The 13,093-nt window shown below is 35.2% G+C and overlaps 2 protein-coding genes across 6 annotated transcripts; one reads left to right on the top strand and one right to left on the bottom strand.

Moving 5' to 3' along the window:
• Nucleotides 1–199: 199 nt before the first annotated feature.
• LOC111789330 (telomere repeat-binding factor 4-like) lies at nucleotides 200–3,846 on the bottom strand. Its single transcript, XM_023670056.2, has 7 exons — nucleotides 3,601–3,846; nucleotides 2,369–2,568; nucleotides 1,864–1,948; nucleotides 1,485–1,568; nucleotides 900–1,185; nucleotides 765–807; nucleotides 200–349 (listed from the first exon to the last, which is right to left on the bottom strand). The coding sequence occupies exons 1-6, from the start codon at nucleotides 3,748–3,750 to the stop codon at nucleotides 776–778; spliced, it is 837 nt and encodes a 278-aa protein (XP_023525824.2). The 5' UTR covers nucleotides 3,751–3,846; the 3' UTR covers nucleotides 200–349; nucleotides 765–775.
• Nucleotides 3,847–5,298: 1,452 nt separating this feature from the next.
• Nucleotides 5,299–12,510, top strand: LOC111789328 (dihydrolipoyllysine-residue acetyltransferase component 2 of pyruvate dehydrogenase complex, mitochondrial). Of its 5 annotated transcripts, none has more exons than XR_015419975.1 (22): nucleotides 5,335–5,437; nucleotides 5,622–5,925; nucleotides 6,931–7,018; nucleotides 7,285–7,361; nucleotides 7,540–7,610; nucleotides 7,767–7,810; nucleotides 8,304–8,359; nucleotides 8,434–8,508; nucleotides 8,613–8,705; nucleotides 8,887–9,132; nucleotides 9,222–9,294; nucleotides 9,481–9,578; nucleotides 9,987–10,072; nucleotides 10,151–10,226; nucleotides 10,613–10,680; nucleotides 10,763–10,829; nucleotides 10,915–11,010; nucleotides 11,103–11,205; nucleotides 11,305–11,400; nucleotides 11,508–11,761; nucleotides 12,080–12,136; nucleotides 12,228–12,510. XR_015419975.1 is itself a non-coding variant. In XM_023670052.2 (20 exons), exons 2-20 carry the CDS (start codon nucleotides 5,887–5,889, stop codon nucleotides 11,576–11,578), a joined length of 1,623 nt encoding a protein of 540 aa, XP_023525820.1. In that variant the 5' UTR covers nucleotides 5,299–5,437; nucleotides 5,825–5,886; the 3' UTR covers nucleotides 11,579–11,939. The 5 variants fall into 5 exon arrangements, 3 of the variants coding, with proteins under 3 accessions (XP_023525820.1, XP_086977795.1, XP_086977794.1); XR_015419976.1 differs by having other exon boundaries at nucleotides 12,210–12,510; XM_023670052.2 differs by lacking the exons at nucleotides 12,080–12,136; nucleotides 12,228–12,510 and having other exon boundaries at nucleotides 5,299–5,437; nucleotides 5,825–5,925; nucleotides 11,508–11,939.
• Nucleotides 12,511–13,093: the final 583 nt, after the last annotated feature.

The raw sequence follows: 13,093 nt of genomic DNA, 5'->3' as shown, positions 1-13,093 counted from the left end.
CATTCTTTTTCAATGTTGATTTTAAGTATAATTGGAGATCAAAACGTGTTCTATGAAATATTAGAATAATGGTAGTTTCAAATCTTTTAACAAAATCCAACCTTATAGTACTTAACATAATCAATTGAACATAAAATAAATTATTAGAATCGAGATGACCTTTTTTCAAATTCATTTTACTTGAAATAACTTAAGATCATGTTACGAATTGTACGTATTATGAACATATCAAGAGTAAAAGTAGTTTGAAGTTGTTGAATTTTTACAAAATTAATAAAACAGCAATCGAGCCCGAAATTTCGAGCTTACCAACTCAAAGTCAAATTAGCTTGAACGTTAACATCAGCAGCTGAAAAAGGAAAAGATGAGAAAGTGATTCAAATTAGCCAAAAATGTCTGGTACTTTGTTCTAAATGCAGCGAATATAAATGTAGTTCCAACGCACACCCCTCTGTATTTATTGTCTTTGTTTGAAAAAGAAGATTAAAAAAGAATCTACTTTTAGAAAAATGAACCAAATATGCACTTAATCTCCTCTCTGCTTAGGAAAATTGGGTATGTTATAACCAAATTCTAATGGAAGCAACACAAGCTCATTGGAACATCAAGAGAAATATTGGATATCTACCTATAAATTAATTTGATTTGATTGCGACGGGGAATTTTGATGGGATGCATGAAGAAACCTGAAAATTCCACTGGCTTGAAGAATTTACATGCGGATTACAAAAACAGCGAAGGATTGGATTGGCCATTAAACTTACAAGCGATTTATCTAAGCCAAGAGAACAATTTCCCCACGAGAACCTGCAAAACATTGCACAGAGAAAAATAGAGGTTGGTTTTAGACGTTTCAAAGAGCCAGAGCTTGTTCAAGAGGAATCAAGGCTTGAACTTACATTGTTCATACATCTCTTTTATAATCTGTAGCATAGAATCTGTATCTTCAGCCATCTTTGCTATTCTCTCTGCCTCCTTCACAGCTTCCGCAGCTAAGAAAGATTTGTTCTCTGCATCAGCAACTTTGTAGGCAGCTGCTTTCGCCGCGTCTTCCACCGTCTCCCCTGATGGCATCAACCCTCCCATAGTATATTGCGACATTCGTTGCCTGACATCCTTTTGTTTGGGTGTAGGAGTCTTAACTGCCAGTGAATTGTCTTTCTTTACCTTGTAGCAATTCTGAACCTGTATTACGGCAGAGAGATGATAAAGAAACCCACATGTAATACAAGTGACAGGCATAAAAAGTTCATAAATTTGAACTCCTACAAAAATGTTCATAATCACAATCCCATGTCATCACTAATGTTCTTAATTTTTCCGACAAGCATAAATAGTTTTTCTTTTGGTCGGGGATGGGGATATAGATGTAAGAAAACCATATATAATCAAACTACATAACTTGGATAAACCATATAAAATAACAGCCTACAGATAAACTGCCATCAGAACTGATTCAATACGAAAATGAAAAGATCATTCACCTTTTCTAGCTTTCCTTGTGAAACAAGCCTCCTCAACTTTGAGCTCAATTGCCTTCTAAAGTTTTGTGGCACCTCATGCCTTTGCTGCATCATATGAAATCAACAGTTGACGTATCATGTAATACAGACACTAATGTTAATAAATAACATATAATTCAGCTAAGAAAGCGTGAAGCAAGCTCATATTTCACAAATATATAATGCAAGTACGGCAATGGTAGGTTGGAATAACCTTCTTGAAAAATGAGTGTCTGACAAGAGTAATATTATATCATGGGGTGATCTCCATGCAGATCATTCTCACAAATAGGAGTACTGCCATCTCTCCTTCAATAAAAAGAAAAGGAAGAGAAGAAAAGAAAAGAGACTGCCATCTTACCTCGATAAAGTTAACAATTGTACCTATGTCGCATCCATTTGAATCTTTTATGGTTGAAAGAGCTTCAAAAATCATTGTATGATACCTGGTCAACAGATTCTTATAAGACCAATGACGAGACATCAATGAAATAATAAGTGAATATGAATAAAAAAGGTAAATCACAACATCCCGTTTATCATGTTCAGATGAGTAAAATTTCCCTCGAGGTTGATCAATACTATTTGCTCCTTTCAGTTACATAAGTAATAGGTGAATTGTCTCATGCATAAAATAAGTCGAACAACTCCATTTAATACTTAGGACCATAAATTAGCATGTTTACAATGATCCCTTCTTTTTCTAATGTCATTTAGAACATCTCTTCATCACATAAATTTCATTCTATTATTTGTATATTCTTTATAGGTGGTAGTGGTTGGGGCTTAACATATTTTATAACGAATATTTGAATGCACCTCATTATAAGTAATCGAAAGAGGGAAGTACAATGAAACAAACAGACCTTGGGACATTTTTCCCATCCTGTGGGGCGCTGTTTGGTGGATCTTCTCCTGCAGCATCAGCAGATGCATTAAACTTAGTAAGAGCAGAGTTTTGGTTGTTAGAAACTGAGGCAGCAACAATAGCTTTAGCTTTGGGAGTCCTGGACTTCTCTTTTGAGCCTTGTGAAGCAGTACTGACACTCAAATTACGCCATTTATCCTGAGTATACAAGCAACACAATAGAGATAAATAGTTGCAGATATTAGTAGTTAGGCAGTTAAGCTATTTCGAGTATACAATATTTTAAAGTTACAGGAAATGGGTGAGATTTTTAATCGAGAGATTTTAAACCTTAAATCCAAGGCGAATAAAACCATAACACCATTGTTTCAAGTAATGCTGGAACGTAAATGATCTCAAAAATGCATCTAGAACGAACTTTAAGAACATCTTATGCAGTTCATACCTCTGTTACACTTTCTTTTTTTTTTTTTTTTTTTTTTTGTCAATGCAACATGTGTAGTTACTCACGGCTTCACCATTTGGTCGAAGGGTTAATACCTAACCCAATTGAGCCACGCTTAGGTTTGCAAGCCATACATCAGTTACTTGGGGCACACTAGAATAGTGTTATTCATACATAACTTTAAGACTCAGGGTAATTAATGATCATCGTCATGAATCTCCCCGCACAAGACAACCTTATCCTATGAACTCAGAATTACCCCTATACGGCAAAAAGTGTCGATCAATCAAGTTCACGGCTACCATTGAAGCAATCCACAAAAACGCACCATCATATTAATAATATTTAATCATTAAATACCAAATCAAACTCTTTCTTCTCTCTAATTCCACTTTCAGGAGTCTTCTTCTTACATTGCTCAGTTGATCAAAACCAGTACATCAGGCAAACCATAAATTAAAATTTAGTCCAAAAACTAACGTAAAAGACCATTGGAGAGCATTGGGGAAAGACTTGTATTAGTTAGAAACATTAAGAACAAACCCAACTTCTTCGATCTTAAACCATTCAACCAAGTAAGTTTAGCTACATTATTAGCAAGTAAACCGAGCCAATAAAATTGGATTCTAAACAAACCGAACCTAAGGTTCAAAAAATTTCGCGCAATATTTCAGTTCCGCCTCGAGTTCATGATTAAAACCCTAAATAACAATCCAAACTGGCAAACCAAACACGAAGAAACACGTAGAGAGGGGATTGGAAAGTGTAGGTAGTCAAATGGAGACCTTGAGGTCAATGTTAGAGCGATGAGTGAGAAACGGAGCGAATTCAGGATCCTTGAGAATGTTCTTCCACTTCCCTGGACCGTGCTTCTGTACGCCAGCCAAAAGTGCCTCCTCCTCCTCCTGCGTCCACTTCTGCTTCTGGTTTCCCATTCTGATCCGCCGTTTCGGTTTCTTCGAAAATCACTTCGTGAGGAAGAGTTCGCTTCGTTGGGGTTTGATACTTGAAACAACAACAAATATAGCCGTCGATGCTTCGGCCTCTTTTTGTTTCTTCCATTTTTCTTTCGTTTTTTTCTTTTTTTTTTTTTCCCTTTTTTGTCGTGTTCTTGGATTTTCACTGTAATGGGCCGGCCCAAAATCTAGGCCCATAACAGTCTCCATTATTAATATTACTTAAAAAAAACAATTTATATAAACAAAAATTAAATTGCACTTAAAACTAATAGTTGCATCCATTCAATTTTGATATTTATTAGAATTATGTCTTAAGCCTTTCAGCCGTGTGCATAATTATAAATTTCTTTAAATTAAACTAAGGTCTCTACTTTTTTTTTTCTTTTTTAAATGAATTTATACCTCTAGTCTTCTAATATTATATTAGTTAAAAATCAAAAGTAATAATTATATCAATTATATTAATTTAAATGTAAAGATCTTATTATAGAAAAAATAATAAAATAAGTTAACCACATGAAGCAATTAAATGATAATTTTATTTGGTAATATTTATGAAAGGAAATTATTTCTTTATTGAAATGATTTTAAATTAAAATAATTGAAAATAGTTATAAATGTAGAGAGCTTTATTTTAAAATTTAAATGAACGCTATTATTAATTAGTATCGGTTGAGTACAAATTAATTTTATTGAAAAATGAAAGTTTATTAAATGCATCTCCAAAATATTCAAAAATATCGAAAGATTTTTATAAATGATTTTCGTTACCTTACTTAAAATATTCTCGTTTATCTTTATTTTATGCCATTGCCATTTAAAACTTTGTATGATGTGAGGGTTCATTATAAATGACAAAAGTCTCTATAAAGTATATTATTTATCTATATATATTAGTGTGACAACTCGACCAAAAAAAATTGATTCGAATGTTATTTCTTCAAATTAATTTTTGTTAAAAAAAATCAGTTGCTAAATAAGGTATATTTTCCTTTTATTTGATTGGGCAATTAAAAAAAAATAAAAAAAAAATATATAAATTAATATTTTTGTGGAGAGGATTTGAAATTAACAATTGATTAACTATAATCACTTGAAATACATGTATTAGCATCTGTTTTACTTACAAACATAGTTTACAATTTGTGTAAATATATTATTATATCAATTAAATTATTTTATTAATTAGTTTTTTTTTTTGTTTTGAAAAAGATATCAATATTCATAGTTATTCAATAAATATAATTTTAGTAATATACCTAAAATCAGAATTTATTTTTATTTAATATTTTAGATAAAGTAAGTATATTGAAAAAAAGAAAAGAAAACAAAAAAAAAAAGAAAGGTTTCCAAGTATGTTGAGAAAAACAAAAAGTAAAATTCCAATTGCCTATATAAGTAAAGCCCGGCCTAACAATCGGCTCCATTACTTTTGGCTTTTGAATAATTTAAACCGAATCGATCTGAGGCGACCGGTCCCAACCGGCCATTTTAGACAAAATCGGTTCGGCTTCCAGCCCGCCCCTTCTCTATTTCTCCAGTTCCCTCGGTCTTTGATCTCCATTTTATCCTTCTCACTCTCCTCTCAATTACACTCTGCAGCCGCCCCACTTTTCGCCGGTGACGGTCATATTCTCCGCTGGCAACCGTGCCACTCCACACGGTAAGTCGCTCAACTGCACTCTCTTTGGTCTCACTCTTCGGTCGGCGGCGGCCGTTTGCTTCCCGAGGGTAGCCGCCACACTGTTGTCGGCGGCTAAAAGTAAAAGTAAATCTAAAATTTATCGGTTTAGAATTTTTGAGAATTGAGTGGTTCGATTTGATCACTGGTGTTTGGTCAAAACCAGATCGAATTGAACCGTGCAGACTCCTAGTTGTCACCTAACATGCGGAGGAAAAGAAATAAAGGAAAACTAGCAGAAAAAAGAAATGCCTCAACGTGAATCAAGCTGAATAGAATTGGTGTCAGAGATCTGCTATTGAACCGTACCCTAAGTTCTTCGTACTTCCAATTTTAATTTTATTTGGAACTTTTTGTTCATCATCTCAGCTGCAGATCGATCTCCATTTGTTCTTGGACGACTTATTTCTGTGTAGTTTGCGCCAGACAATATGGGTTATGCATCGCAAATTGTCAACCATTCGAAAAAGGTGAGGTTCAATGCGAATATCTCAGCACTTCCTTACCCTGTGACGTATTTATTCATCTGTTTCTAATTTGATTATGGAATTAATTTATTTCTGAATCGTTCCGGGTGTAAGCTTCGTTTTGTGTGTCCTATGCATGTTGCACAAACAGGAGCGCTGTTACTTTGTTTCGAGGTTGTTAAGTTCGCATAGACTTTTAATGGTATTGCCCACAAAATCTAAATGCTCTGTTGAATGGGAGAAGATCAATATCTTATGCAGTTCCAAGCCATAATTAAACCATTTATTCATGAACTCTTTAAATTTCTAATGGGTGTTTCATTTTAATAGTGCTTTTGGTTTTTGTACGGTTCTCTATGGTCCTCTTATTTTCTTTCTTCATTTTCCATTCCTCGTGCAATTGGACCTTAGCGATCCTCATAGTGCTGGTTCCACAAATAAGCTTACGGGGCTGGTTGTATATTTGGTTTTCGCTTCTTTTTGGCGTGGGATGCGGTGGGGTGGGGGGAAGTTGGTTATTAGTTTTAATCCTTCATGCTGGATCTAAGTCTTAGCTCAAGGGGGTTTCTTTATCTATTATTATGGGATTGAACAGTTACTCATGCTCATTGGTGTACAGTTAAACTTTATGTTGATTTATTATCTCAGGCACCATTGATCTCTCTGTTGTAAAATTATGTCGAAAAGTTATATCACGTCCATTACTCAAAGCCAAGGAAGACATTTCCTGTTGATTGATTGGTCATTACATACTGACAAGCCATTGGATGAACGTTCATAAACTAAACGTGGCATCATTTGTTTCATTTAAATGCTTAAATTATATTTGCCAATGTGACTAGGAAATTTCTTACACATCTTCCATGCCTGTATTTATACAGGTCTCTTTGTACTTTTTACTTCCTTTGATTCACTTTATTTTCATGAAACTGTGTCTTCTTACAAGGGGTTAGGCAAATTTTCCCGGTGTTAACCAGAAATTTTAACCCATTCATGTTATTCGTGCAGTTAAGAGGTGCTCCAAAGTTACTTCGGCAAGCAAGTGCCGTTCGCTGGTTTTCAGAGGATTTGCAGTCCTCTATTGTCAAAAAAGATGGTAAGCAGTTGTTCATGGTGAGACAGGTTTGTTATTTTGAGAGTCTATTGCCAACTCCTTCACAAGGGCATTTTTGGAACTCATCTGAAGTTTTTAAGAACTGTGCTTGATTACTTTTTGGTATTCAATTGCTGTGTTTAATCAGAATTTTTTTGGGTTAGTTTAACGAGATGTATTATCGTCTCAATTATTCTTTACTGTTTTAAATTGAGTGCTTCCGGAAGCTGACTATTGAAGTTACCCTAACAAAGGTCGCTGTTTTACAGAAATTTGGAAGATCCAGGGCCGCGGTTACCAGTCTTCCCAAAAAGGGGCAATTAGGAACCTTGTCAACTTTAACAACGTGAGTTGTAACCACCACTTTGCCTGTTCAGGAAGTAATCAATCTGAGTTTTTAGCTGACTGAAATGTTATTGTCATAATTTCTTCCATTTTCTGCTATAGCTTGTCACTTGCTACCACGTGCATGATAACTTCTGGTGTAACTTGTTTTGTGTTGAATTGTGCTCTTCTCTTTGTAGAGACCGCACTTTCTCCAATGTAATAGAGGTGTTTCAATGACGACAACCAGTATTGGGAATCCTTTTTCTGGGTTAGTATCTAAACACACAACATGTACACACACACACACACACACACCTGCAAACTCATTTATATATCCGTCTGTGCATTTGTTTGTAAGGTAGGGTGCTAGGGCTATAATTTGATCATGACCAAAGTACCTGATGTGTCTTATTTTCCCCCACAGCAGTTCACTGACAAAATCAAAGAGAGGTTTTTCCTCTGGCTCAGGTACATTATGTGGTCTTATATTCTTGTTTCATTCTGCAGACATGCATGAATTTGTTTTATTCTTTTTAATTGATGATCTGCGCATATAGCAAGATTTTGACTTGTCAAAAAACATATAGTATTTGTATACTTCCATTTTCCATTAGAAACAACTCTAACTATATTCTTGTCAGTGATGGAATTGTCTTTTGTGTTAAATTTTGTTCTGATTATTTTCTTCTCTCAAATGTTTCTAGATGGCAAGTGGGTTATATGTGTTTTTTGCAGAAATATCCACTCTAACTCCCACGGAGATACAAACTAAAAATCTATAATTTTAAATAAATTTGTACCTATAAATGTTTTGTTAGTTTTTGTGTTTAAGAATTAATGTCCTTCGTTTCTAATCTGTTACAGTATTATTATCAACGATATATTTCATGCTCATCTTAACTTCCTGAGGAAAATTTTCTTTATATATGCATTTTACTTAGAATCATGCAACATGCTTCAGGTCTTCCCCCACATCAAGAGATTGGAATGCCTTCGCTTTCCCCTACGATGACAGAGGTAGCTTAGGCTCACCAACCTGGTTGAATAATTTATTGTTAAATAAATGCTAAGTTGTTCTCTTTGTTATGCAGGGCAACATTGCAAGGTGGTTGAAAAAAGAGGGAGATAAACTTTCTCCTGGGGAAGTGCTTTGTGAAGTTGAAACAGTATATTCTAATACCTTTCTGCAGTCGGAAGTTGAAAGTAGTTTTTTACTGCCTTTTAGTTGTAGGAATATTGCTCGATAATTTCTGATTCTGCATAATTGAAGGATAAAGCAACAGTGGAAATGGAATGCATGGAGGAAGGTTATCTTGCCAAGATAATTCATGGAGACGGAGCAAAGGAAATTAAAGTTGGCGAGGTATTGATATTGCTTTCTGTTAGTTCTCTTTCCCTCGTACCTCTGTGAAAACTAGAAGGGGAAAAGGAGTGATTGCCGTATGATGGCAATGACCATCATTGTAAGCTATATCTCTAAATAGAGGCGTATGGACATTTTGTTTTCTGCATTTTATGTGGTTGACACAAACATTCTTCTTTAGGTAATTGCCGTTACTGTTGAAGATGAAGAGGATATAGCGAAGTTTAAAGATTATGAACCCACTTCATCAAGTTCTGGTGCTGGTGCTGCAGCTGCTGAGTCATCTGCCCCTAGCTCACCCAAGAAAGAAGCAGTTGAGGAACCAGTTCGTTCACCCGAGCCAAAGACTGTTAAGCAGGGCCCTGCTTCTGATGGAGAGCGTATTTTTGCTAGTCCTCTGGCGAGAAAATTAGCAGAAGATAACAATGTTTGTTGGAGAATGTCTTTCTGAATTAAAATTTGGAAACTTATATTTGTAATTTCTTGTTGTTTATAGTTTAAATTTTCTGAGTGTAGGTACCCATTTCAAGTGTCAAAGGAACAGGTCCTGATGGGAGCATTGTAAAGGCTGACATAGAAGATTACTTGGGTAACTCATTTTCTTTATGCTGGGCAGTGGTTCCGACAGTTTATTAATTATTGTTCTATTGTCTTCTATCTGTTAATATTTGTTTATATTTAAGTTACCGTGAATATCTCTGTTGTCTACATACCCATTAATATGTTTCTTTTGTTAAATTGTGGCCCATTAATATCTTTTACCTTATGTCTCTAGCTTCACGTGGTAAGGAATCAACCACAGCTCCCAAAGCCAAGGATGCAGCAGGTGCACCATTGGATTACAGTGATGTCCCACATACTCAAATAAGAAAGGTCCGCCACCCCCTCTCCCCATCCCTCTCACCCCATACACTACATGATAATAGGATTTCTTGGTATTTTCTGGCAGCTTTTAGTGTAATATGGTGCCATTTCACTCTGCGGTGCCTTCGTCTATGTTGTCAGTCTCTTTGTTTCCTTTTTCTTTAGCAACACATACAAGCTTGCACATGTTCCAATAACACACTAGTACTGCAATTGTGTGTTTGCTTATGTCAGTCTCTACACCTTTCAACTGTTAGGATGTTCTATTAATAAATTACTTGTATTTGTTATATGCTCTGTTAGTGGCATCTCCATTTTCAGATTCAAATTGTTTTTATTGGATTGATAGACAATACCTCCTAAATACTCCAATTTGGTGCATGTTTCCCCGAGCTAATGTTTTCAAAATTTTAACAGGTTACAGCATCACGATTACTGTTCTCAAAGCAAACCATTCCTCATTATTATTTATCCGTAGATGCATGCGTTGACAGGCTCATGGAGTAAGTAATTTCTCCATACCTTTTGCAGCTAAATATTAACCAAAGATTTAACTTAATGAGCTGTTGTTCTCTTTGTAGTTTGAGAAACCAGCTAAATGCATTACAAGAAGCATCTGGTGGAAAGAGGTTATCTGTTAATGATCTTGTTATTAAGGTATTTTAAAGGCATTATATAACTGGGTATGTAGTTCGATTGTACCGAAGCATATCATCAGTTTGAACTTTTAAATGTTAATTTGTCTTATCATTTTCCTAGGACCTTTGCCTTTTTTCCCCTTCTTTTTTGCTTGAAAAGAAAAAAAACTGAAAGCAGTATGCCTAAAACTTTTAGTACCTTCCTTCCTTTCCATTCTCTGCTTGATGTGAAGTACTTGATTGGCGTTTTGTATTTTAGTTGTTTCCCAAGTGATTTGAATGTTTGGAAGTTCTTATTTCTTATGGGTAAAGGAAATAGAGGAACAGTGCTCGACAACCTTTCTATCCAAACCCACCCTTTTTCTTTAAAAAATCATTTTAATCTAAGTAAGAACGTTGCTGCAGGCTGCTGCCTTGGCTCTTAGGAAAGTCCCTCAATGCAACAGTTCATGGACGGACAATTATATTAGACAGTAAGCTATAAGAATAATTGATATTTGCTTATTTTCATTACCACATTGTGATGTGAATTTCTTTCTTGGTCCACTCATCCAGGTATCACAACGTGAATATTAATGTTGCAGTGCAGACTGACAACGGACTCTATGTTCCAGTTATCAGGGTCAGTAGTTGTCTTTGTAGATGCTGGTGAAATATTAGGCTTTTATAACCATTTTATAGAAGATTTGAGTTCGTGTATTTTACAGGACGCCGACAAGAAAGGTTTATCTAGTATTTCTGAGGAGGTCAAGAAATTGGCGCAGAAAGCGAGAGAGAACACTTTAAAACCAGAAGATTATGAGGTGGAATGTTGTTTTGATGCGTAGGACAAGATTTTTTTAATTTTTTTTTTCATGGTTTAGGGATTTTAATCAGTAGTTTAATCCTTTTGTAGGGAGGCACTTTTACTGTGTCCAACTTGGGAGGTCCATTTGGCATCAAACAATTTTGTGCCATTATCAACCCTCCACAGTCGGGCATTCTTGCTGTTGGCTCTGGTATGCGGACCCTTTGTCATTCTGGATATCGAAGTATTTTTCATTTTTTCTTTGCTCTAAAAAATTATTAACCACCATTCACACATAATCTTGAGCCAGCCGAGAAGAGGGTCATACCAGGATCAGGCGCTGAAGAATTCAAGTTTGCTTCCTTCATGTCTGTCACGTTGAGCTGTGATCATCGCGTTATTGATGGTAGAAACATTACAGAAATCTGACCTGAAGTCGTTTAAGATTCTATATAATTTGAATGAGAAGTGTAAGCGCATTATGTTACATTGTTTTCTTCATTGTTTGTTCAGGGGCAATTGGTGCGGAATGGCTCAAAGCCTTCAAGGGCTACATCGAGAATCCTGAATCAATGTTGCTATAGATTGATCGACTTCTCCAGTTCTCATCAAACAAATTATCGTTTTGTCACATAAGCAGTCATATGGAAAGATATGAACTCGACCTCAGCTCTCTTTTCAAATTATTTTCAGCATCAGTTTTATCCTTAGTCTCCTTTTTCGTAACCAAGGAGATTTGAAGTTTGCATATAGACTACAGAAATAAGGTATATAGTCATTGTTGAGGAATTCAACTTCAAAACGAATCTAGGATGTAATTCATTTTTCGTTCTAAACCGGCCACATACCCTCGATTGGTTGATTTTCATATCAATAACGGATAGACAAAGAGGATTTTTTTTGTACGTTTCATTGGCTGATAATATAGTCAATTGCTTCCATCTATTTCCCATCTTCTAATAAGGTAATTTGTGAAGAGCTGGGAGATAGAAATGTGTCTAAACTCTTATTGGAATGATCTAAGCTTTTTTTTTTTTTTCTAAAGCCAACAGTTCCTTTCGATCTGATATACGTTATCTCTATAGATCTCGCCCGGTTGTAAGTGATCTGATATACGATATCTCAATCGACCTGCCCCGGTTGTAAGTTCTCTGATACTAGAGCTTTTCGTTTTATTGTAACCCATTCATCTGTAACTGAAACTGCAGATATAAGTTTGATGAGTTGATGCAGAGAATCGAGCTTGAAGTTCTCCGTCGGTTTGCCTCATTGTGACATAAAGTTTGATGAATTAGAAGCCGAAAGTATGAAGTCTTGCAAGTTGGATGGCAGAGTTTCACTCCCCAAAGGAGATTTTGGTGCGAATGGGGGGCGATGGGATTCATGCATTTGAGCTACATCAAAATGTGTGCCAATTAATTTAGTTGAAAAACTAGAAGATAATGCTTTAAACGCCAATCTCTCACATTCCAAATTTTACTCACAAATAGAATTTATATCTAAAGCTGCACAATCATGAATGAGCTCAAACAAATAAAGTTGAACCCTCCTTTTTCTTTTTCTTCAAAAAGGAAAAAAGAGTATACATATAGGTGGAAGGGAGAATCATTCTAAGCTTGATAGGTACAAAATATATGAAATTTTGTATAAATTATGTAGACCCCCGAGTTTATAACATAACCCATAGACCGAATCGATCACAAGTTACACAAATTACAATCTTTTATAAAATAATCGAACTTAGATAGTAAAATCAACCTATGAATAATTCAATTCATAGATGGAAATCATATAAAACAACATGAATTTGATTGAGGGTATCAAGATCTCTCAACTAAACTCAGATTCATCCAATCCAAAAGAACTGACATAAAAAAGAAATAAAATAAAATAAAATAATGCATGTAATTCCCTTTTTCTTTATACACATATATTATGTAGAAAAAAAAAAGAAAAAAGAATTAATTTAGCACCGCCATTCTGATTGATTATTTCTAAAAAAGAAATATATTAGGTTTGTTGTTACGTGAGAGTAGGGGAGAAGATGAAGAAGAAAAAAGGAGGCGTTTGTGAATGACAAAGCAAAGTTGTCCACGTGG

The sequence above is a fragment of the Cucurbita pepo genome, chromosome 2 (genome assembly GCF_057944985.1).
Source record: "Cucurbita pepo subsp. pepo isolate OVF chromosome 2, ASM5794498v1, whole genome shotgun sequence".
NCBI lineage: Eukaryota > Viridiplantae > Streptophyta > Magnoliopsida > Cucurbitales > Cucurbitaceae > Cucurbita > Cucurbita pepo.
This window is presented reverse-complemented; position numbering and strand designations above follow the sequence as displayed.

Excerpts from the sequence above, each read along its gene's own strand:
- LOC111789330 (XM_023670056.2), bottom strand. The coding sequence starts at position 3,750 with ATGGGAAACCAGAAGCAGAAGTGGACGCAGGAGGAGGAGGAGGCACTT. Across the intron at positions 1,186-1,484 it reads CACAAGGAAAGCTAGAAAAG|GTTCAGAATTGCTACAAGGT; the intron begins GTGAATGATCTT and ends GCCGTAATACAG. Across the intron at positions 808-899 it reads AAAAGAGATGTATGAACAAT|GTTCTCGTGGGGAAATTGTT; the intron begins GTAAGTTCAAGC and ends AATGTTTTGCAG.
- LOC111789328 (XM_023670052.2), top strand. The coding sequence starts at position 5,887 with ATGGGTTATGCATCGCAAATTGTCAACCATTCGAAAAAG. Across the intron at positions 7,611-7,766 it reads ATTGGGAATCCTTTTTCTGG|CAGTTCACTGACAAAATCAA; the intron begins GTTAGTATCTAA and ends TTTCCCCCACAG. Across the intron at positions 10,227-10,612 it reads TTAATGATCTTGTTATTAAG|GCTGCTGCCTTGGCTCTTAG; the intron begins GTATTTTAAAGG and ends ACGTTGCTGCAG.